The sequence below is a fragment of the Botrytis fragariae genome (assembly GCF_013461495.1).
Source record: "Botrytis fragariae strain BVB16 chromosome Unknown tig00000012, whole genome shotgun sequence".
Lineage (NCBI taxonomy): Eukaryota > Fungi > Ascomycota > Leotiomycetes > Helotiales > Sclerotiniaceae > Botrytis > Botrytis fragariae.
Window position 1 is genome coordinate 2720196 of NW_023500989.1, and position 21161 is coordinate 2741356.

The following is a 21161-nucleotide window of genomic DNA, read 5'->3' on the forward strand; positions in this document are numbered from 1 at the left end:
GCACCACCGGAAATTTTAGTATCTCGGTCGCCAATTTGCTCTCACAAATCCAAGACCAACAACGTTTTTCTCATAGAATTGATTGTCGAACCCAATTTTGATTAAATATTTGAGATTATGATATAAGTATTGAATTTAAAATCAAGAAATTAATTTCTAAGCTCTACACAAAACTGGACCTTTTAAAGTTAAAGTGATAGTACCAATCTCCACGTGGAATAGTGCCATCACAACACCTTGTTCCATCAATCAAGCCTCAGCCTTACAAGAAAAATCAATGAATATCTGTACCAAAATACCAAAATTCTCCGGTCTCACTCAAATGTAGAGATCACGACTTTAACATGCGACCATTGTCGTGCCGAGTTGTACTGCATTAGCCCTATAGTTCGGTTCCAGTAGCTTGGCTAAAAAGAACTCGGATGTGTATTTGTTTGCCAAACCCGAACTTACGATGAGATTCAATTGAAACTCTAGCTCTGTGTCAGTAAGACAAACATGTTGATTGGTATAGTCAGCTGGTCTCTTGCTGGTCTCTTACTGTTATCACTGGTGTCCTTATGTGTGGCCGCCATGCCACTCGGAAATATTTGCTTTCTCTCTAATTGTGGCTTGATCTTTACTTCTTAATAATCGGGATTTCTACGACACGTTTTTGGAATACATAGGCAATGCCAAGCAAATCAATAAAACTGTGAGTTTGATGGAGGCAAAAGTTTACGAAATCTGGACTATCATTGTTGGAATTCCAGGCTCACTAGAAGACCATTGGGTCTCGAAAACTGCCTTGAATTGCGTATTCCAACTCTCTTTTACTGAGCAAAAATCCCCACTCGAATATTGCCATGCTAAAACTAGATTCTAGGTCCATTTGTACAAGGGAGTCCCGCTCTCAGTCAGCTTGGAGAGCTCCCAGTACTAATATTGAATTGACCTTGCGAAATTCTCAAAATGGATTCCAAAGATTACTCGTTCAATATTTTAAGTCATTGATAACAGAAACTTAAATAATGGAACAAGATTCAAAGGGTCTTCATCCAATACACTGTCTAGATAGGCATATATAATCGGAACAATCACAAATTTGTGGAAATGATCTCGTTCTGGGCCATCGATGAACACTAATTACTGCCATATTAGCACATGACCTGGCGTTCACACAGAAAAGTTTTTGAATCAACGTTTAGGTTCGTGGTAATTCATCCTCATGACAATGCTTCGGCAAGATAAGTCGGGTATATTGATCGTGACCCTCGATGACTCGCCCGTAGGCACCTCATGCTCGCTATTGTGTCTGGACTGGCATGATCATCATGTTTGCCGAGAATCTTTATCATCCACCGCCGGAAATCAATCAATCTGACGAATGAAATCTCATGACTTTTCGATTAGAGTTGTAATACCTTATCAATCCGCAGGAAGCTTGCTGCCCAACAAGATACTTAGGAAAATTCTCAAGGCCTTATAACAGACCCTGAAAGCCTGCCAAGAAGCCTACATTCTGCGCCACCACTTTATCACGGCCACAAATCACCATCTATTTATGTGGAATTCCCTTTCGCAGAGCTTCTATTTGCTTTCCTAGCACAGCTGTCGTCAAATAGTTAATCCTCAAGATGTCAGCCCACCTTCACGAACTTCCACACCTGATCGAGTTACATTTCTATCGACTTGACGAAAAGAAAGATCACGATGAACGACTAGCACTTGTTGCCTATGACAGAGAGGCAGGCGTCAGGCTCAAAGATGGAACAGTCAATTGTCCAGCTATGTGGTTCGACCAAAATGGTAGAGCTCACAATAGAAGTGGTATTCTCTTCAGAACTGCAAAGTCGCACGGACTTATTGGTATGATCCATATGCCACCTCGTCAAGCTATTGATATGATTTATCGACATGCGGCTTTGGTTGGTGCCTTTCTTTGTCTAAATGAATCTCTCCGAAGCAGGACTAACAACTGTGTAGTGGAGCGTATACACGATTCTCGGCTTTGAACTCAGCAAAGTCGAATCAATTGTAAGTTTTTGTCGCTCGCTTTCCACTAGAACAAAAGTCTCACAGTACGCCCTTAGGAAATCCCCGATGATTGCAAGACAAGTACTAAAGACTCCGCTTTCGTAAAATTCGTAAATTGGCTCCGTCTCTGGCTTCCTAAAGAATTTTATATCGATTCTCCTGACGATTGGGCTTATGCACGTCTAAATCAGGTTTCTCGCGATCGCAAACGTCGCATCGTCCGAACTCGAGATGATGATGAACGCGGAAAGGCTGATGCTGAGAAATTTACAAAAGCGATTTATACAGGGTTTCATAAAGTGGTTGAGGATAAGCCTGAAGATCTCTTTAGTGTGAAGGATCCCGGGGTAATGGGGCAAGGAGCTTGGGATGGAACGGAAGCGGAGGAAGATAGATTGATTAGGAGAGTGGAGAGAATGGTTAATAAGAGGTTGGGGGTGGAGGAGGAGGAGGATTATAATGATTTGAAAAGTAGGCGGGGGGATTATGGAAAACAGTGAAAGTGATTAGTTAGAGTAGAGATTACATGTTGTTTGGGTTGTTGATAGATTTATAGGCGTTCATTCTGTAACTGTTAATGACTAAGTAATACTTTCACCGACAGACTTTGCTTCACCTTATAGCTGCCATGAACAAAAAAGATAAGATGGTTTACATTTATATTGGAATAGAATTTCGGAAGCTTATTGCACTCTATCATTTCCAGAAATATATCCGTCAACTACCAAGCCTTCTGGGCAATCCAGACAAGCTTAGGGCAAGATATAGCACAACCATCACGAACTTGATCCATGGCTTCCCGGTTGAGTTGCAGTGATTCTTCAGGTTTCCGTACAATCATCTTTGCGAACTCATCCCAAGTGCTCATATAACTATAAAGTGTTAGCAAGCTGTAGACTCTCAAAAGCGCTATGGTATATTCTCTTACACGTCATTCCAATACCTTGCCATGGTCAGGTCATATTTCACTTTGTGGAGTCGGACATCCTCAAATCCGTCTTCATTGAGTATGTCTACCATATAGCGCTTCCAACTGGGGTCTGTTAGCAATTTGGGATTGAAATTTGTCAAGTCTCCACTCACTCATGAGAACCACATAGCTGCTGAAATAAGCGCTTCACGGCGTCAGTAGCCACAGATGAGTCAATAGTTTTGACAGCCCAATCAACACTATCAGCCTCATCCCATTGAAGGAAACCACCAGGTTCTAGATTTGATATGTCAGTTCCATGAACACGATGGACTTGAGCGTATGATAAGCTTACTAAGCAATTTACGCAGATTAGCCAAGACAGGTCGTGGATCATTGTTCTTGATGGCAACTGTAATCAACCTCACATGAACAATATCAAACATCTCCTGAAATTGTTTTGGTGGCTCTTTATAGACGTCCCAGGTGTGAAGATGAGTATTGGCCGGTAGCCATGGGGATGGAGGACATTGATCAAGACTGATATCGAACCCGTCTAGTCTTGCCGATGGAGAGATTTCGCGTGCCACATCCAAAAGCCAGATACTAGGGTTATAGATCAGCATTTGACTAGGAAATGGACAGCGTCTCGACAAACCCGTTCCCTGTGGCAACATCTGCAATCCTTATCTGGCTGTTATCTGTAGGTATGTCTGGATGAATGTTGAATCTAAGGGCATCTTTCCACAAGTAGTGCTGGGCGGTAAGCCTATTGTTGCAATTCTTGTTAGCAAATTAAAACACGAATGGATGCAAGCGTTTACCTAGTACTCGCGTTGAAATCACGCTTCAGGGCATAAACACCTTTGGGAATAGACTCATAAGTATCGACCGACTGTGGACTTGAAGCCATAAAGGGGGCCATTGCTATCTAATTGAAGAATTTTGAAGAATTTTGAGGTGGTAGAAAGAAGAAGTGCATTGAAATGTTGATGAATGGAGAGAATTCTGAGGTCTGAAGCCTTCTTTATAAGCAGTGCTTACTCCTTGCAACTGGAAATGCCTGAAAGCATGTGTGGCGAAGTACTGAATTCTATTCTTATGTCAAATGCGCATCGTCTGCAGTCAGTAGTGCCTTCTGTCCAATTGATACTAATCAATCGTTCTAAAAGGGAGATGACATTATGTTGCAAGAGTTCGCATACTGAGTCTTCACTTGATCCTCAGCTGTTGTACTTCATGGACAATGATAAGCATTCTGATTTCCGTATGAAGAGTCATAAATAGAAGCGGACAAAAGATTCGACGTCTTTCACTTGAAAGACTTGGATCGCCAAGATATTGGCCATGTAATAGCAATCCTAGACAGAGCACCAATAGAAAATGAGAACAACAAACTAGATAACAAGTAATTGCAACCTAACTTTCATGTATGCCTGGTATAATTGTCCCATCATGACTTCCAAGGTATTCAATACTACTCCATCAGCATTGATAATATAGCATGGCCTCTTTTGTCTCTTTTGTGAAACTTTCTGTTCTGCAAGATCCTGCCAGTAGGAATCTGCCAACATCATCGATACTATTGTCCGCCTGGAATCCCATAACCCCTATCTCAAACATGTGGGATAAACACAGCCGACGACACAGTCTCTGCAATAAACAATGTATCGTTGCGGCAAAAGAGCTACAGTGACATACCATTGACTCAATGCCGAACCTAGAATGCAACACATGAGCATAAGCTGGACAGTGAGAAACGGCACTTATTACTCATCGTGTGATTGATTTGACAGTTACTGGTGAGGTTCCGGTAAGCTTGGTCGTTTCCTTGAGCCCAAAAGTATCCGGGGATCAATCAAAGGGACGATCCGGTCTACAATAATTCTGCAGTGCGATGTTCGTATACGGATTTCCCCTTTGATTTGCTTGAATGGATTACGTAGATGGATATTGATCAAATCTTATTCCTATTCCCACGTCAGATAGTGGCTAGGGGGAGCAACAATTGGTTGGAACCCCTTCAAAAAAGGTTACGCAAGCAAGTTGAAGTGTCATCTTCACATATTGTCCATCCCCCTGGCATGCTAGTTCAAGTTCAGCCTGGGGCACAGTTAACGTCTCAAAGTCCCTTACGTCAAAGCCCTGGCATAGAAAACATTCCCGACATGCAAAACATAATCATGGATGTGCCTCTCTTCAGTGTCAAAATTTTGACAAAAACAAATCTTCGCTTTACTCGTCGTCTTTTTAGATAGTCAAATTGATTCATGAGATTGTGCTTTGAGGATAACGTCTCAAATCTCGAGAGTTATGATGAGATTTCTGTTCAAATAATACGAAAGGATGGGTATTACCCCAGCGGAATGGGTGCGGGCATTAGAGTAGACCATGTTCCCGCAGTGAATAGTGTCAACCACTCTGGGACCTTGCATTGTCTTGGGCTCCTCTTGTCTGCTCAGCGTCGCTCTGAATGAATGCCGGGCTGAGTAAGCAGCTAGGTCAAAGGTTTTACAGGATTTTGAAAGGACGACATGGTTTTCTGAAAAATCAAAGATAAAGTAGAGCTTTGAAATAGGGTGTTGATTTTCTGAAAGAACCTCAGTATTTCAGCACATTTCGAATTTCGAATTTCCCAACAAGACGAATGAAAAGCTATTGGGTTCTAACACAGATTACGTTTGAATTGATTTTAGTGAGGAGACTCGCTATAACGAAATCGGTCCAGTAATCAACGGAGATGACACCGAGAATCATGTCATCGATTTGTCTTGCCTAGCCTATTATAAGACCTAGGCTGTATTATGTCGAAGAAAGGTAGCGGTCAAGCACATTAGGACTATACAATGATCTAGTTAAGAACTCCTCATTGGTCCTGGTCTGAATTAGATTATAGGCGCTATAGTATAGTGATTATGCGTTCGAATCTGTTTGCATCCCAAATCCGAGTCATATGGCCTATGATAGCGATGATGATATACCAAGATAGACAAGTATACATTAAAGTGTTCCCACATTATATATCACCTTGCATGAGCTCCTGGTCAAAATCTACTGCCTCACAATCGATAGAGCTTCACTTATTACAGCCCATAATTCTAGCATGAAACGCTGCATTCTTTCCCGATTCTCAAGCTAAGTCCATTTCTCGATGAAAGTAAGGGTTTTCTCAACAACTTCCTCCGGACAGCTGATGAATGGACAATGAGATGTCTTGAGATCTGCGATATCCCACGAGACTTTGCTCTTTTCAATCCAGATATCTTGTAAAAACAATGGATTGCATTGGTCTTCCGCAGTACGAATGTAGGCGCGACGTCCATCAAACGATGGCTCCGCCCAAGCTGGAGCTGGAGCCGGGGTTTCGAAGGCGGCTAGAGCATGAGGAATCATAGCAGCTTCGAGAGTCGGTGCTAAAGATGCATCACAATCAGCGTAGAGTATTGGCATTACAGGGTCAATAACTGCAAGACCCGGAGATGGCTATGGCAAAGCCAAAGTATTCATTAGCATTGAACAGCATTGCAAATTCGGGTTGACTTGGGTTCAAACTCACCGTTCCAGCTTTGATGAAAGGAGGGTATGCACCACCGACAGCTTCAAATAAGCTTTCACCTTCAGAGACAATATTGCCAACCCAGTATACCAGACCCAAGACACCACCAGCTTCGCCGCGAGAGCTGCGAGCAGCTTTACTTAAACCAGCTGCAGCAGCTCCTCCGACGACTCCTCCATAAGAATGAGTAATAACGATTACATCTTTGTGTTGCCCCTCGATGAGAGGCAATAGAACATTCTTGCGAGCCTCTGAAACGTCGTTGGAAGAAGATATTGAGCCCAAATTGGACGGGTCTGGATTGCAAGAAGGAATGCGAACATAGACAGATGGATATCCGGCCTTTCTAAACAAAGGTACAACACGATCGAAGCAAGAGGGATCAGCAAACGCACCCGCAAAGAATACCAGAGTTGGACGAGGAGAACTCATTTCGTGATATTAAATCTCTAAGAAAATTTGAGTGTTATTCAAAAATTGCTGAAACAGAAATATTTCACGGTAGATCAGCCCATATATGTGTGGATAAATATCACGCCGCATGTATCAGCAATGTTGGGTCTAACTTGTTTGAGAACCAAACGGGTGGAAATGATCGGCAGTCAGCGGGTATTAATTAAAAATCCCTCGCCAACGTTACACAGTGCGGGGCTTGCGTCTTCTCCTAATGCATTACCCCTACCAATGACCCCTGTTCTACCATGGAGATACTCCGAGGCCTGTAACAAGAATTACAAAATACCCCTAAAGATAGATTAACAGGCATATAGCAATAGGTACCCGGGTATCAAAACCGTGTTCGATTTCTCCACTATGCCGATATCTAGCGAGATTCACTAAGATGATTGATTAGCCTTCTCGAATTTCGATATCCTATCGGTTCAAGGCCTCTAAGTTTTTGTTGCATTTTATAGCTTCAAATCCTGACTTTTGTTTGTCGAATCAATGATGGATGATTGAACCGCCTGAACACAGCATCAAATCCAATGTACGGCCAACTCCGAGCTGATGGCCATTCCTTGAGCATACATGCGTATGATTCTACAATAAGCCAAAACCATGTAATATGAGATCAAGAATCCGAAGATGACTGCATGAAAGGAAGCGGCATATGTGTAACATCAGAATTTACCATGTTATATTATACTTGCTGCTGACCTCCGGACCGGCATCCCACGAATTGCTGACTTGGAGCTTTCTTCATACCTATCTTCACTTTGTTCTATTCTTACTGCAAATTTACGTCTGCTATGGATGATTCAATCGATCTGTCTGCCAGCAGGCAAGCCAATTTGTACGCAGCAGATATCGTCACATTTTTCGCTGCTGTAGTGGCCGTGGGACTTCGCATCTGGTCGCGGCGAGTTGCTGGTGCTGGCTTGTGGTTGGATGATCTCTTTATTTGCATAGCACTGGTACGTGTCCACTTTTGAAGAAGAAATTGGGATTAATTCTGTCCAGGTTGGTGGTGTTGCGATGATGATCAATTTTTGTTGGTGTAAGTTCAAGTTTTCTATACTTATTCACTCCCATCACTGTCACTCATTCAACACCAGGGATACCAAATGGATTTGGTAAACACATGGAGGCATTTGGCCCAAAAGCGGAGTATAATTTCTTCTTGGGATTCTTCATGGCTGAAGTGATATACACTGTCATCATTGTCTTCGTCAAATATTCCATCTTGGCCTTGTACTGGCGGGTTTTTCGAAGCACCAGCATCAAATGGCCAGTAGTAATACTAGCGGCGATTGTCACATCTTGGGGAATTGCAGTTGTAAGCGTTCCGTCCGCCCGTCAACTATTGAGATTCTAACACAATCCGTTTAGCTTTTTCTCTCCATCTTCACCTGCGTGCCCCCAAAGGGCTTTTGGGATAAAGACATACATGCTTCTTGCAACGTCAATAGCCAACAATTCTTGATCGGTATCTCGGTTCCTAATATTCTTACGGATGTTGCTCTGCTGTTGTTACCAATCCCATACGTTTTGCGATTGAACACTGCCTGGTCTCAGAAACGACTTTTGATGGGCACATTCCTACTTGGAGGATTGTAAGTTCTCAAAAATCCATATAACTTATGTTTGATGTGCATTTATTCTAATCTCAATCTGTTACAGCGTCTGTATAGCATCAATCATGAGATTGATTAGTGTTTGGCAGCAGAATTCGGTTTCGGACTTTAGCTGGAATTGGGTCAATCAGGGAATATGGGCAGTGGTGGAGAGTAATTTTGCGATAGTATCAGGTATGCCGATCACCTACCTAGATACACTTCCCAATCTTTATCTTTCCAATCTTAGATGGATAATGCTGATTATAACCGACAAAAGCTTGTCTTCCGACCCTACGCATCGTATGGGTGTGTATATCCAGGCGCAAAAAGAACCATGCATCGTCACCAACCTCAGATAGACCAGCGATCTGGACAATTGGATCAGGGCCCAAAAAACAGAATCGCAAACGAAAAGGAGAGTTTACTCTCGGAGAATCTATTTCGACGGACTCAACGCACCCGTTCACCAGCTTGCATGAGGCCGAGGAAGGCAATATCTCGGGGGGCAAGGTGCATGTACGTTCAAGCATAGAGATACACTCGGAGAGGGATACCACGAGTTCTCCTTATCGGGAGAACTTTAATATGGTTCCATTGAGTAAATGATGAGTTGAAGAGAAAAGCTCCTTGTCTTTCTTCAGAAACTCCAAACAGATTTTATTTCGATTCAAAGCGTACGCGTCTTTAGATCCAAACATTCCTGTCAGTGCAACTTCAATGTATCTGCTCTTAACCTACTATTACCGTTAGAGCTAGAGCCTTAAACTCTGTGCGCCATCCAACAAGTGTAAGTGTGGCTAGTGATCATTTTGTCAAGTGGTAGCATGTATTCTCCGCAACTTGGTTCAATACTCAATTTCTTATCACCGTAACGACATTTTGACACCTACATCAAGTAGGTGTATACGAATACACCAATGATGAACATACTCTGCGACCTCAGAGCTTGTTAGGATCTTTGAGTGGGGCCTATTCTCAATGAATTGGTTTAGTCAGAGTATGGTTGGCTCGAATGAGCCTCTGTCTGAGAATGAGTAATGAAGAAAGCAAACTGCCTTCTATTAACTAAATTCTGATAGCTTCATCAAATTTTTGTCTAGCAGATCGTGCAATGTAGGAAGCGAGTCCATTTCGGCTGTAGAATTGGGATTGATCTAGGAAGTGGGGCGGTTCGCGTCGAGGGATAAAAACTTTGTACTCTCCTACGTTAGTTCAAACATTAACTACCTTTCAGAGTATGCAAGAAAGAATTTAAAGACAAGAAGTTCCAAAAAAAAATTCCGTGCGCAAAATTCAAATGTGTAACGCATGAGAATTACTATTCTGAGATGTGTGAATGTAGCGACACTTGCTGCTAGCCGATGAGTATGAAAGATAGACTGATGTACAAACGAAAAGATTTGTTACAAGAAAAGTTCATTGCATTTACCAAGTCCGATACCGTACACAACATGGAGTGATAGCTCCTAGACCGACATGGAGGAGGAAAGTAGATTGCCACTGCAAGCGAAATTAACATGTTCAGTTCAGGGGCTGACGATATGATTTGACCCAGTGATTTTGTTTATTTAACACCTCAAGTGGTATTCTTCAATTAGAAAGAATAACCGAGAGGCGAAATCCAAATCTTATAAACCAAATCGTAGCCAAACAGTAGCGCGATAAACTTGCCCAAAAAATGACACTACAGTGGGGAGCCTTATAGAATTGAATTGCGGCTTACGGTGTGATGTGACTCGCGATGAAACAATTCCCAATCCAACTAGAACCCGAACAATATTCCGACTCGGGTCATTCCTTGTGGCCGACACCCGAAATGGTTCGGCACGATATAGCTCATGAATGAAAAGCTTGGCTTCCAGTATCAAACAACTACATTTGGAGAACTAAACTTACAATTCCCAAGGCTTCTTCACGCAGTGTTATCCCCCAAGGCATACTCCGTACCACATAACCAACCTTTTGTCTAAGTGTGTACGTCATCAATAATGTGTTCCGCTAACGTTGAGTTCTCATGTTCTGGAAGAATGTTGTATGCGACAGCTAGTTATATGTTTAGTACAGTGGTCTTTACATCAAGCAGATTATCTGTATATCGGTCTTACTAATCTCCGGTTTGATATGCAGGTGAATATTAAACAAGACTTACTCTTTGCGCATCGAGGCAACAAATTCAAAGTGTACAGCTACGGAGCTCTATGAACATGAAGCTTATGGGAAATAAGTCACAGGTTAACGTATACGAAATAGGCATGTCTCAAAAACCTTAACTTCTGAAAGAAGATGTAAGCGTATTGCAATCAAAACGATTATATGTTTGTATATATCTGGGTTGTATTCCTGACTGAATGAGGTCGGTATAGCTACTTTAAAACGCCAGGCTGGGTGGCAAATCTTTTGTATCAGCGAAAATGACTTAGTATCGTTTGGCTCGAAGCTATTCTACCTCGGAACAATGCGGTTGATAAATTTCTTCCCAACATTTCCGGGACGCATACGCACTGTTTTGTTCCTATCAGCCTCTAATTGCTTTCAGATCACGACCGACAACACGAAAGATCGTGGTTTGCAATTCGGTCCTTAAGTAGTTCGCAAAATCACAATTTGCCTTCTCTCACGCAGCCTTGTTGGTCAAAATCATTTTGGAGCCCTAGCCTCGAACCGATCTCAAATCCTAACCAAGAATGGCAAACATTATGAATTTAAAGTAGTTCACATGGTTTTAGGCTCCCAATATGGAATTGCTTTCAAATCTTAATCAAAATTATCAAAGGTTGTGGTTCTTGAAGAAAACATCATTTTTGCCATCCCATCTTTGCCTCGCCGTAACCATCTCCAGCCTCGTTGCATTACTACGTTCAATCTTCTTCCAGCCTCGGTAAACCTTCAAATTCCAATCAAATTGCTAAAATGTGGTTCACGAAAAAAAATGCCCCTGCTGGGCCTTACCCCTCAATCGACTGGCTGAGAAACTGAAAATCTTACTAGCATACCATACACAGCGCACAGGGATCATACACAAAGATGATTAGCCTAAACGAGTCAAGTAGAGAAAAGGATTAGCATGATACGTCTGCTTCATCGCCATGCTCATCGGTCCACATTATATTGACGCACCTCTGGCAAAGCTACGTGTTATGTGCATATGCCGTGTTATCGAAACAGAGATAACTGTGAGTTCATTGGATAATCCGTTTGAAATTTCTCGCCTGGAGTGATGATATCCAATGATTTCCATCGGCCCCTACCTTACCCTTACCAGGGATTTACAAACTATACACATCCAAAGACCTTTTTTGGGGGAAGTACAACCGCGACCGAACAAGGGTTGGAAGAAGATGTGGAAGAAAGATGCGGTAGCGCGATATTGTTGGAACCGCACTGGACAAGGGTTTGGCTAAAATGTAGAAGGTTAGTGTCAAGATGGGAAGACTGATATGGCACTGGGGCTCTTCACTACTTTTTGCTCGTTGCATGTAACCTTCAGAAATTGATGACCGGAATGATTGCTCATGAGTTTTCTTCAGTCCTTTACACTTCAGTATATAAACACTTTATTTCCCAAGTTTTTCACTATTTTCTTCCTTTATACAAGAGATTCTTCTTGCTCAGATTTTCGTAGTTCAATTGCCAACTTCCTCTCGCCAATCCCGAACGAAACATCTATGTCTCTCAAATCCCAAAGTAACCATGTCGAACACTAGTAAGAGCTCCTGCATTGCTGTGCAAGTCTCTATAACCTCCGAGTAAGTTATCTTTGTTTCCTGCATTCAACAATACCATACGGGATATCTTTCACAGTTCGCAACATACCATAATGTTCCTCCATAACTTTTTTCTTTCTATCCTCTAGCCTATTGGACTTTAAGATTCTCTTTCAGCAGTGTCTTCATTGGATGAGTATCTTGCAACCCGTCCTCTCTGTCCATCTTTGCACATCCTGGTTTCACCTGCTATGAGGTTATCCATACCCAAAAACTACTAATATGCAATGCAATACTTTGTCTTTAATCAAGAGCTCTTTCATTCCTCCCTCTCAACTGTGACCGCTTCCAAAGAATTCTTTTTAATGTACCTTCTTTCATTTAGCCCAAGTAATACCTCGCATAACCCTTCGAATGCTACTTCCTCCACTGAAGCTGAGCACCTCTCTACACGTCGTGTTCAACGCTACCTTGCCGACAACAACTCTCCCGTGCCATACATCTTGCCTACTATTCCTGCCGACGGCAACCTCGACAGAAGTTCGACTGCTGTACATACAATGAGCGGGAAGTTGCAGCAGTTTGATGCAATATTCTATCGTAAATGAGAGGCTTGACACATCACTCGAAGGTTCAAGTGGGCTTGGCAAAGTTGGATGGTTACAAGAGAGGCCTTTAGGATGATCCGATAACTTAACAAGAATGGAAAATTTATCACTAGTTCGGTGACATCTTCAATGAAGTTTCTATACATAGTGATTCTGAGATAACAGTGAGAATTATATACGCATAGTCGTGAGTTTTGTTTCAATCAAGAGGCACTTGTGCACTTGTATGAAGGCTACGTAGAGAAGGATCAGCCAACTTTGTGGTCATGAAGGAATGGTGAACGTGTCTGATGAGTTCTACCATATTAAGTGTACGGTATGCCCCCAATCGTTCATGAAGACAAGAAATCATCGGAGGGTATTGATGATAATTTCATGTACCATCCTCTATACAACTCAAGTAGTTAAGACAGGTAAGCCTTCAACATGGCGTTAAGTGTACTCTTATGAAAAGGGTGAAGTAAATCGATATCCCAGACTTCAGGATATTCAATAGGACAAGCTGGCGCTCTATGATTTTCGGAACTGCTGACCTTGACATGGACCTGATGAAAATTTCTCGTCCTAATCTACGACGAAAAGGAGACACAAGTCAACGACAAGTTGGAAGACGAAGCTTTGGAATCAGTAATGTTCATTCGATCTGCATTCGTCTCTTTTCAACTCGAAAAGCGATTTTAGTATCAATCATCCAGCAGATGCCATAAAGTTTCACTTGAACTCAAGCCACGAGGCGGGTAGCGTATTGCTGACCGCCATGCTTCACAATGGGTGATTGTATCTCCAAAATGTTGGCAAGTAGCACGCGAACCGCGGACCGAACTCAGCGAATCACAATCCTAGAAGTAACTTGGTCCCCTTCTCAAATCACACTTCACCATCTTGCCTTGTAAGATGGCCTGTTGGTATGTTGAAATGAGTATGAGTGGAGAGATCATGTTGTTGGAAGAATGAAAGACAGGGGAAATTAACTTCTCACTAGCAACAAAACAGGAATAGTATGTTTCTGCAATGTGGGGCTCGACCGATAAGCTCTAGCGTCTTGGGAACTGCGTCATTAGACGATCCTGCAGCTTTTGAAGCTTAAGCTGCTTTTCTCCTTCATCTATTAAATACCCAGATAGATAATTCAATTTTGATCTTTCTCTCAAGAATTGGAGTGACAAGGACTTTCATAGCAAGCAAGCAATACGATTGATATCATACTATTTTGTTTACAAAGTACATAAAAAAGAAATCATATCAAGATTCTTTCAACCAACGGAATTCGAGAGCCTAATCTTATTACTAGGTGTAAATCTTTAGTCCAGCCTTACAGCTCCAGAGACTATCGAGCTAATCAACCCACCTTAAGAGCCAAACAAACCAAACGAGCCAAGAAGCTTCCAGTCCCACCAAACATACCTACGTTCTTACTCAACCTAAACACACGATAAATAACTAAAAATTATCTCGTAATCCAAGGTTCAACATCAAAATGTCATCTACACCTACATTAATCGGTATGCCCGAACCGCCATCAACTGTTGATACTCCAACCGATGCACCGTACGTAGCTGCCCCCTCCATTACCACTCTCTTACAAATCACTAATCTAAATTCTCTCCAGAGGAACTCCCAACTCAACCACCACATCCCTTTCCGCCCTCTCCACAACCGCCATCAAAGATGGTCATCGCGGCTCAGCCCACCCAACCGCAAGTTCTCACCACCAACACACCCTCTCTAGCAACACTCTCGAAGCACAACGCGCTGATCGAATTTCCCGTCTCGCAGGACTCGAACGAGTCACCACCGCGACCCCTCAAAATCCCAGCGGTAACACCTCTGTCCCCACAACTGGTCAGATCCCAGGTTATTTCGACCAAGCCGGAAACCCCGTCTACACAACCCGCATGTCTACCGTCGGTTCTGCATCAGCAACCGGATCTCTCACCGGTCGAACAACTACATGGGCATCTAATAGCGCGAAAGGACAAACGGAAGCCGATGATGATGAAATGAGCATGGATAATAACTTCCGGGAAATTGATGATCGGGATCGATTTTCCGCATCTGCGATGGATGAAGAAGGCAACGAGGATGGAATGAGCGACGATACGAGTTTAGTCGGTTTTGGCGAAGGAGCCGGAAGTACCGTCAGCGGACCAATATACAGCCGGAGTAATCTCCTCGCGAGTCCCCTCACCGTGGGAAAAAGCGGCCTAGCAAAAGAAGTCTCAAGCAGCAATCCCGGAACCCCCGTCAGCGCATCGACATCCACCACCACCGAGCAACAGAAACGCGATGCGAGAATGCTGGATGGCATCACAGATGATAACACGAGTGGGTATGTAGACACGGCTGCGCGGGGTCAAGGGGTAGGAATCGCCGGGAATCGCAATTCGACCGGTTCGGGATTGGGTACGGGAGTAGGTGCCGAAGCTGCTGAAAAAATCCTGAAAGAGAGAATTGAGGATAGTCCTTCTGCGGCGAGTAGACCACCTCTTGGTAGTCCCGATCAAGCTGGTCTTGGCAAGTTCTATTTCGAGGAAAAGAAGTAAGATGTCTTTTTAACAAAAGTTGCTATTAAGAATTCTGGGATGTGTGTGGGACAGAGTGCATCGAATTTTCCAAAGTCTGGATCGTTCAATATTGGCGGGCGTTGACGTGTTACCCTTCTTTTTTTCTTTTTTTCTTTCACTTTCTGTGTATGGGTACCTGTGATTTGGGCTGGGCTAGGCTGGGCTGGTCTGATAGCGGACGGGTTGGGGACAATGGGGGAGGGGGGTTCTGGGAAGATTACCGGGTGGTTGGGTAGGCTTCTTCTTATGATAGGTATGCTGCGTAAGATGATGCGATATTTTATGATGAATGAAATTGATTGATTCATGAATGGATGAATGAGTGAATGAATACGTGCACGCATGCAAGATTTCATGTGTACTATACTGATGCTACTGTGAATCCGTGTAAAGCGAATTGTAAATGATGATAAGTCTATTTCTCATTTCCAAAGATTCAAATCAGACTCCCCTCCCCTCTCTTCTCTCTTCTCCTTTCTCTTCATAGCAAAAAAGCAAAAATTGTCAATATCTTTGCTCATCACACTTCACCCCACATCTCTTCACAATACATCCCACCATATCCTATCCTATCTTATCCCATCACATCACATCCTACGATATCAATTCATATTCAAAGAACTCTATGGGTACCGCAAATCACTATATTAGATTATAGTAGTGTAGGTAGGTAAGTAGGTAGGTATTATCATATACATCATATGCACCAAGATCATCACCTCGCCTATCCTCTCTCATTTTCACCTCTTCGTCATTTGCTTCCTTATATCCGCCTCTGCATCTCTCCATTCGTGCTTTGCTCACATGCTACATATCCGCTCGATCTAATTCTTAAACTTCAATTCTCGAATCCTCCACTTCATGTTCATCATCCCTATATTCATGATCTCTAAACCTGAGTAATATTGCTCCCTTTAGAATACCCCTCACTTCTTGAAAGTCGCACTTCGTCCACCCCTCTCCCCATTTTGCACTCTTCTCATTCCCTTCTCCGCATTACTACTCTTCTGATATGGGTCAAACGGTTTCTTTTCTTTCTTTCCCTTTCCACCCTTTCCACCTTTGTCTTTCTTATCCTTTTTGGAATTAAGTACCGAATCCGCTTTACTGTAATCGAAATCCTCTTCCTCATCTTCTTGTCCTTGTTCTTCGTCCGCTTGTTCTGCTTCCGATTTCTCTACGTCTTCTTCTCCTTCTTGATTATCGGATTCCTCTTCTTCTGCTTTACGTTCTTGTGCCGCTGCCTTGAGTTCCTGAGCTGCTTCTTTCTTCTGTTGTTTTCTCAATCGTTTCTCCTCCATTTTTGCAAATTTAGCTCGACGTCTTTCGGCTTCGGCGGAGGAGGTATAGTCAAGAGAAATGTCGTAGTCCCCGGTAGCCTTCTGGTCTTCATCGGGATCTGTGATGGTCTCGCTCTTTCTCTTTGAGCCTCGCTTGAGAACAAATGGTTCGTCTTTTACTTTACTAGGTGTGGGTGTTGCAACAGGCGTCTGTGCTTCGGGCATGACCATACGGGATCGATCGGTAAGAGGTGTACTTGTTTCGGCGAAAACTTCTTCCGATAATTGAGGTAAGGGTATTGCGAGTCTCATGCTATCTTGATCCGGAGTTGTGGTTGAGGGCTCCCATATACTGCTTCCAAATGCACCTCCCCAGAAAGAGGATGTCTCCGTTGTAAGTTCGGTTTTGTCTACCGGTGTAACATCAAGTTTGGATAGCTTTTGCGATGTGGATTTCGCTCCAGTGTTGGATTTCGGGGTTGCGGCAGAATCCGGTGATTTTCTGAGGACGTCTATCGACTTTGGACCATCTTTTCCGTTTTCCTTTGCCGCCTTGATAACTTCCAAGAGTTCCCCAGTACGCGATTTTACGCTGTGAGATATTGGTCGAATGATACTGAGTAAGGCTATCATATCCATGGGCATGAATTTGGCTAGATTGACAACAACTGAATTTGACATGACGAAATTAATGCTGTCATCATCCTTTCTTGCTATCTGATCTCTCCAGGCGTGCACAGCTTTGAATACTGAGAATTGCTCACTACTTAACAGAGCAGGCGTTTTGTAAATTAGTGAAAACCATCCTCCTGGCCCTTTTCCAGATTCTGCATTGTATAGCTGCCGCTCATATCGAAGTAACGAAGTCTCTTTAGACTTTTGTAAGACTATATCCATCGAAGTTACTACGGGTTCCTCTGCATCAGGCGTTTCAACATCAGGTGCGTCAAGTAGCTCATTTCGCAAATTGTCAAAGATGTAAAGAAGGAAATGCGTGTCAGCTCTAGCGTAAAAGAACATCTCTTCGGGAAGTGGCCTGGAGAATAGTTAGTTTAATGATATAAAGTCTCATACTATCAGCTTGCCTAATTCGCCAATCTGCTAATTGGTATTTCTTGTCGGCGTCAAAATCAATGTACTTCTTTAATAAGAAGGCTAAGCTTCCTCCAGCAAATCCCAACCTTCTGCATGCATAATGTGTATCGAACAAGCCAACTACATATAGGCCGAGGTCGCGTTGGAGCCATACAATATCCATATACGCACCGTGGAAGACCTAAATCGTTAGCTGACATTGAGGAATTTTGAAAAGTATTGAACATACCTTGATTATATTTGGATCGGCGAAAACTTCATTGAGTACTTGAAGCTGTTGTCTCCATGGCTTGAGAGTATCGACAATCCAATCCTTTTCGCGAGTACTGATTTGCATTAAAGACACGAGTCCAACATATGAACGAGTATCATGATGTTCCAGGTCGACTGCGATTTCCGTAGCACCTTTGAGCTCTTCCAACATCTCCAGAACGCCCTCGTAGGTATCAACAAATTTCGCAGACGTACTTTCAACGGGTAGATATTTTATTGGTTCCGCCTTCTCGTACATAGCGCTCGGGTATTGTAATTGTAAGATTTCCGTTTCATAAGGGTGTTTATACCTGAATTGCTTGTTAGTAAATCTTATAGTGGAACCCATTTCCTGATGCCTTCTTAGTTTTTCCCGTTTTGCTTTGGAGCGACTGGCCCTGGCCGACTTGCTTAAGTCTTCCAGCTTCTTTCCTTCACGCGGGGAATCTGGGAGTAATGCGAGGGGAATAAAATTAAAGTAGTCATACTGTTTTTGGTCGTATTCGTTTGTAATCATTCCAAGACTATCCTCTAATGACACTTTCGCGTGCGGTTTGGTCTTAAGTAGAGGCAGCCATGGCGATGTATTCTCATTGTCAGGTTTGACCTCGAATGCGAGTTGTGGCTTCACAAGGTTTTGTGTACGGAGCGAATTGTCGAGAGGTCGTTTCTGGGATTTCATTGTCGCAGAAGTCTGGCAGATATCAGTATGCAATTCGATAGTTTATGCGATTCAATAATCACCTCTTCCACTTGTTTCCTTTTGATAATTCCAGTATATTCGTCAAGGCAAGTATCCGTTTTTTCGAGTAAGGAATCCACAACATCCACAACACCGCGCCAATTGTTATCAACGTCGTCGACATCTTCTAAAATTGGTACCTGGATACCTGAGACAGAAGCTGCAGACTTGAGCAACTGATTGGCAAGTGCGAGCAAGCGCGCATTCTGTTCGTCGAGAGCACTTCCCACTTCAGGATTTAATGATCGATGAAAGCCGAGATCTTCTGATGCTATATGACCGGCAGTTTTGACGGTTGTTACGAGAGCAGCTTGAACTTCATCTTGTAAGGACTTGAAATCCTGTGTATCTTCTGCCATAATTGACAAAATCAATTTGTTGTTGCGTCGGAAAAGATTGAGTTAAATTCTGCGATTTGATTTGGTCAAAAAATATTCAAAAGTTCAACTTTCCTACCCTTGTCATTATTTCAAACGGTGGGTGGAACTGCCTACACTAGCGTATGTTTCTAAACCTTGTTGCAGGTTGGGTCCTCCGCATTTTCATCAGTTTCATTTCAGCCGGAATTCTAAATTCTTTCACTTACCCACGACTTCACGACTTCACATGACAAAGGATCCCATCTATCGCCACACGAGTTTGGTAGTCATAAGGCACAATCCAAGAACACAACTTACTGTCATATAATCTTGCACCACAATCTTCTCATCATGTCGGCTTCACTTGCACCTGAATGCAATGAAGTCAAGGAGTATGTAATGTCTGCTATATTCTATTCGTTTCTGAACCAGTTTTTAATATGCTGAACATTTCCAAAGACGATATGATTCGTGCTTCTTGAAATGGTATAGCGAAAGTAAGTAAGGTTCGTTATTGGAAGTATAGACATGGACTAACAAGATGACTAGAATACCTTCGAGGTAAAGGTACAACTGATGAGTGTGAATCTTTATTCAAAGACTACCGGAAATGCTTAACAGTAAGTTTGGAAAATCCTTCAGTAGTTCTGAACGATTCCCAATCTAACTAATATAGGGTGCTTTGAAAGAGCGTGGTATTGACAAAATGCTTGAAGAGGCACGAGAGGATCATAAGGAGCATGATGCCGTAAATCTGCGACGGCCTTGTGAGTTATTCGCATTCTTTTCCGGGGAGGGGATATGATGGCTGATTGTTGAGTAGAATGAAATGCATGCATAACATCAGACTGTACAAACAACACTACTACCTATGCATGGGAAAGGCGTTAGGATGGTCTTGCAGATCAAGATTCCACTGTTATTGGGGATATAAAAACTATCTCAACTTTGTATGATGTTCAAAAAACAGTAACATTCTATATCATAAGCAATACAACGACATAGCGCGAAGGCCTTTGAGAGCTACCAAAGTTAAGATGGAGATTCCGTTGAAGGAACATGGCTTATTGAAAGTGCAAATTCTCTACGTCTATCCATTTCATCAATATAGTACAGCATCAATCATGTGTATGATATATCGAATTACATAGCTTAAAACATCTTTATCTTCATCTCCTCTTCCCCCCTCTCCATCTTCATCCCTTTCCCATCAAATGTTCACCAACTTCCAAACTTCACACTAGCACGTGATTATAATTCTTAGCCTATAAAGCTTAATTTCATCTACCCCTGCAAAAGAACAAATTGCTTTCAGCCTTTCTATCTTCGTTTCTCCAGATAAGTTTAAATTCCTGTACTGGGATTGGTTTATATGAAGGGAGATCCAGAAAAAAGAATCCCACCCGAAATCTGGACCCTGACTTTAAACAATTATGTGGGATTCGAGAACCTCATACTTGTGAAAACACCTTTATATACTCTCATCCTACCTAGGTACTACCAATATCTTTCATTCTCTTTTATCCCTCCCCTCTCTACTCTCACTCCTCCTACCACCAACTCTTCCGCCGAGTACCGTGAGCTGCAGAAGCCAGTAAACCCGTCTCGAATTTCCTACAGCAAAATATTACAGTGATGCGCCAGCAATAGGAAACAATTCATGCACCCCTTCTCTATTCTCACACTTGCGATTTTCGTAGCCGGCTACATCACTGCGAGGTGGGATCTGGTTACTAGACTTTATGAGCTTGCAATATTCGCATGGGATCACGGAGTAGTGGTTAGCTTTGATTTCCCCTGAATCAACTCGATACATGTCACTAATATCATTTGGCGCATAGGCACGAACTTTGAAAGGATTCGCGATTCTTTCCCTCTTCTTCTTTTTATTCATTATACCCGTAGAAAGGCTCGCGTCGAGGGAGACGACACTAGTAAAGAAGCATTACATCTACAATCATAAGCCTAGCTAATAACCCAATAGCATCCGCGATCTGGCAGCGTCGGCATATCTGCAC

The 21161-nt window shown here is 42.7% G+C and overlaps 9 protein-coding genes across 9 annotated transcripts; 6 read left to right on the forward strand and 3 right to left on the reverse strand.

The window, feature by feature from the left end:
* Nucleotides 1-1616: 1616 nt before the first annotated feature.
* Bfra_003049 (uncharacterized protein) lies at nt 1617-2516 on the forward strand (the record flags this gene model as incomplete). Its single annotated transcript, XM_037333461.1, has 3 exons — nt 1617-1907; nt 1966-2016; nt 2073-2516. The coding sequence occupies 3 exons, from the start codon at nt 1617-1619 to the stop codon at nt 2514-2516; spliced, it is 786 nt and encodes a 261-aa protein (XP_037195589.1).
* A 221-nt stretch (nt 2517-2737) lies between these two features.
* Nucleotides 2738-4503, reverse strand: Bfra_003050 (putative umta methyltransferase family protein; the record flags this gene model as incomplete). The annotated part of the gene is made up of 7 exons (XM_037333462.1): nt 2738-2888; nt 2945-3049; nt 3100-3223; nt 3282-3532; nt 3585-3695; nt 3751-3857; nt 4351-4503. 7 exons carry the CDS (start codon nt 4501-4503, stop codon nt 2738-2740), a joined length of 1002 nt encoding a protein of 333 aa, XP_037195590.1.
* Nucleotides 4504-6061: 1558 nt separating this feature from the next.
* Bfra_003051 (putative prolyl aminopeptidase protein) lies at nt 6062-6914 on the reverse strand (the record flags this gene model as incomplete). Its single annotated transcript, XM_037333463.1, has 2 exons — nt 6062-6409; nt 6483-6914. The coding sequence occupies 2 exons, from the start codon at nt 6912-6914 to the stop codon at nt 6062-6064; spliced, it is 780 nt and encodes a 259-aa protein (XP_037195591.1).
* An 818-nt stretch (nt 6915-7732) lies between these two features.
* Bfra_003052 (putative integral membrane protein) lies at nt 7733-9145 on the forward strand (the record flags this gene model as incomplete). The annotated part of the gene is made up of 6 exons (XM_037333464.1): nt 7733-7897; nt 7944-7980; nt 8039-8259; nt 8313-8536; nt 8604-8731; nt 8817-9145. 6 exons carry the CDS (start codon nt 7733-7735, stop codon nt 9143-9145), a joined length of 1104 nt encoding a protein of 367 aa, XP_037195592.1.
* A 3084-nt stretch (nt 9146-12229) lies between these two features.
* Bfra_003053 (uncharacterized protein) lies at nt 12230-13532 on the forward strand (the record flags this gene model as incomplete). Its single annotated transcript, XM_037333465.1, has 3 exons — nt 12230-12285; nt 12629-12843; nt 13444-13532. 3 exons carry the CDS (start codon nt 12230-12232, stop codon nt 13530-13532), a joined length of 360 nt encoding a protein of 119 aa, XP_037195593.1.
* A 796-nt stretch (nt 13533-14328) lies between these two features.
* Bfra_003054 (uncharacterized protein) lies at nt 14329-15394 on the forward strand (the record flags this gene model as incomplete). The annotated part of the gene is made up of 2 exons (XM_037333466.1): nt 14329-14399; nt 14461-15394. 2 exons carry the CDS (start codon nt 14329-14331, stop codon nt 15392-15394), a joined length of 1005 nt encoding a protein of 334 aa, XP_037195594.1.
* Nucleotides 15395-16341: 947 nt separating this feature from the next.
* On the reverse strand, nt 16342-19143 carry Bfra_003055 (putative exosome complex exonuclease rrp protein; the record flags this gene model as incomplete). The annotated part of the gene is made up of 4 exons (XM_037333467.1): nt 16342-17731; nt 17781-17971; nt 18020-18736; nt 18787-19143. The coding sequence occupies 4 exons, from the start codon at nt 19141-19143 to the stop codon at nt 16342-16344; spliced, it is 2655 nt and encodes an 884-aa protein (XP_037195595.1).
* A 351-nt stretch (nt 19144-19494) lies between these two features.
* On the forward strand, nt 19495-19948 carry Bfra_003056 (putative mitochondrial distribution and morphology protein; the record flags this gene model as incomplete). The annotated part of the gene is made up of 4 exons (XM_037333468.1): nt 19495-19535; nt 19603-19640; nt 19693-19763; nt 19820-19948. The coding sequence occupies 4 exons, from the start codon at nt 19495-19497 to the stop codon at nt 19946-19948; spliced, it is 279 nt and encodes a 92-aa protein (XP_037195596.1).
* Nucleotides 19949-20803: 855 nt separating this feature from the next.
* Bfra_003057 (putative n-acetylglucosaminyl transferase component gpi1 protein) lies at nt 20804-21116 on the forward strand (the record flags this gene model as incomplete). The annotated part of the gene is made up of 2 exons (XM_037333469.1): nt 20804-20923; nt 20985-21116. The coding sequence occupies 2 exons, from the start codon at nt 20804-20806 to the stop codon at nt 21114-21116; spliced, it is 252 nt and encodes an 83-aa protein (XP_037195597.1).
* Nucleotides 21117-21161: the final 45 nt, after the last annotated feature.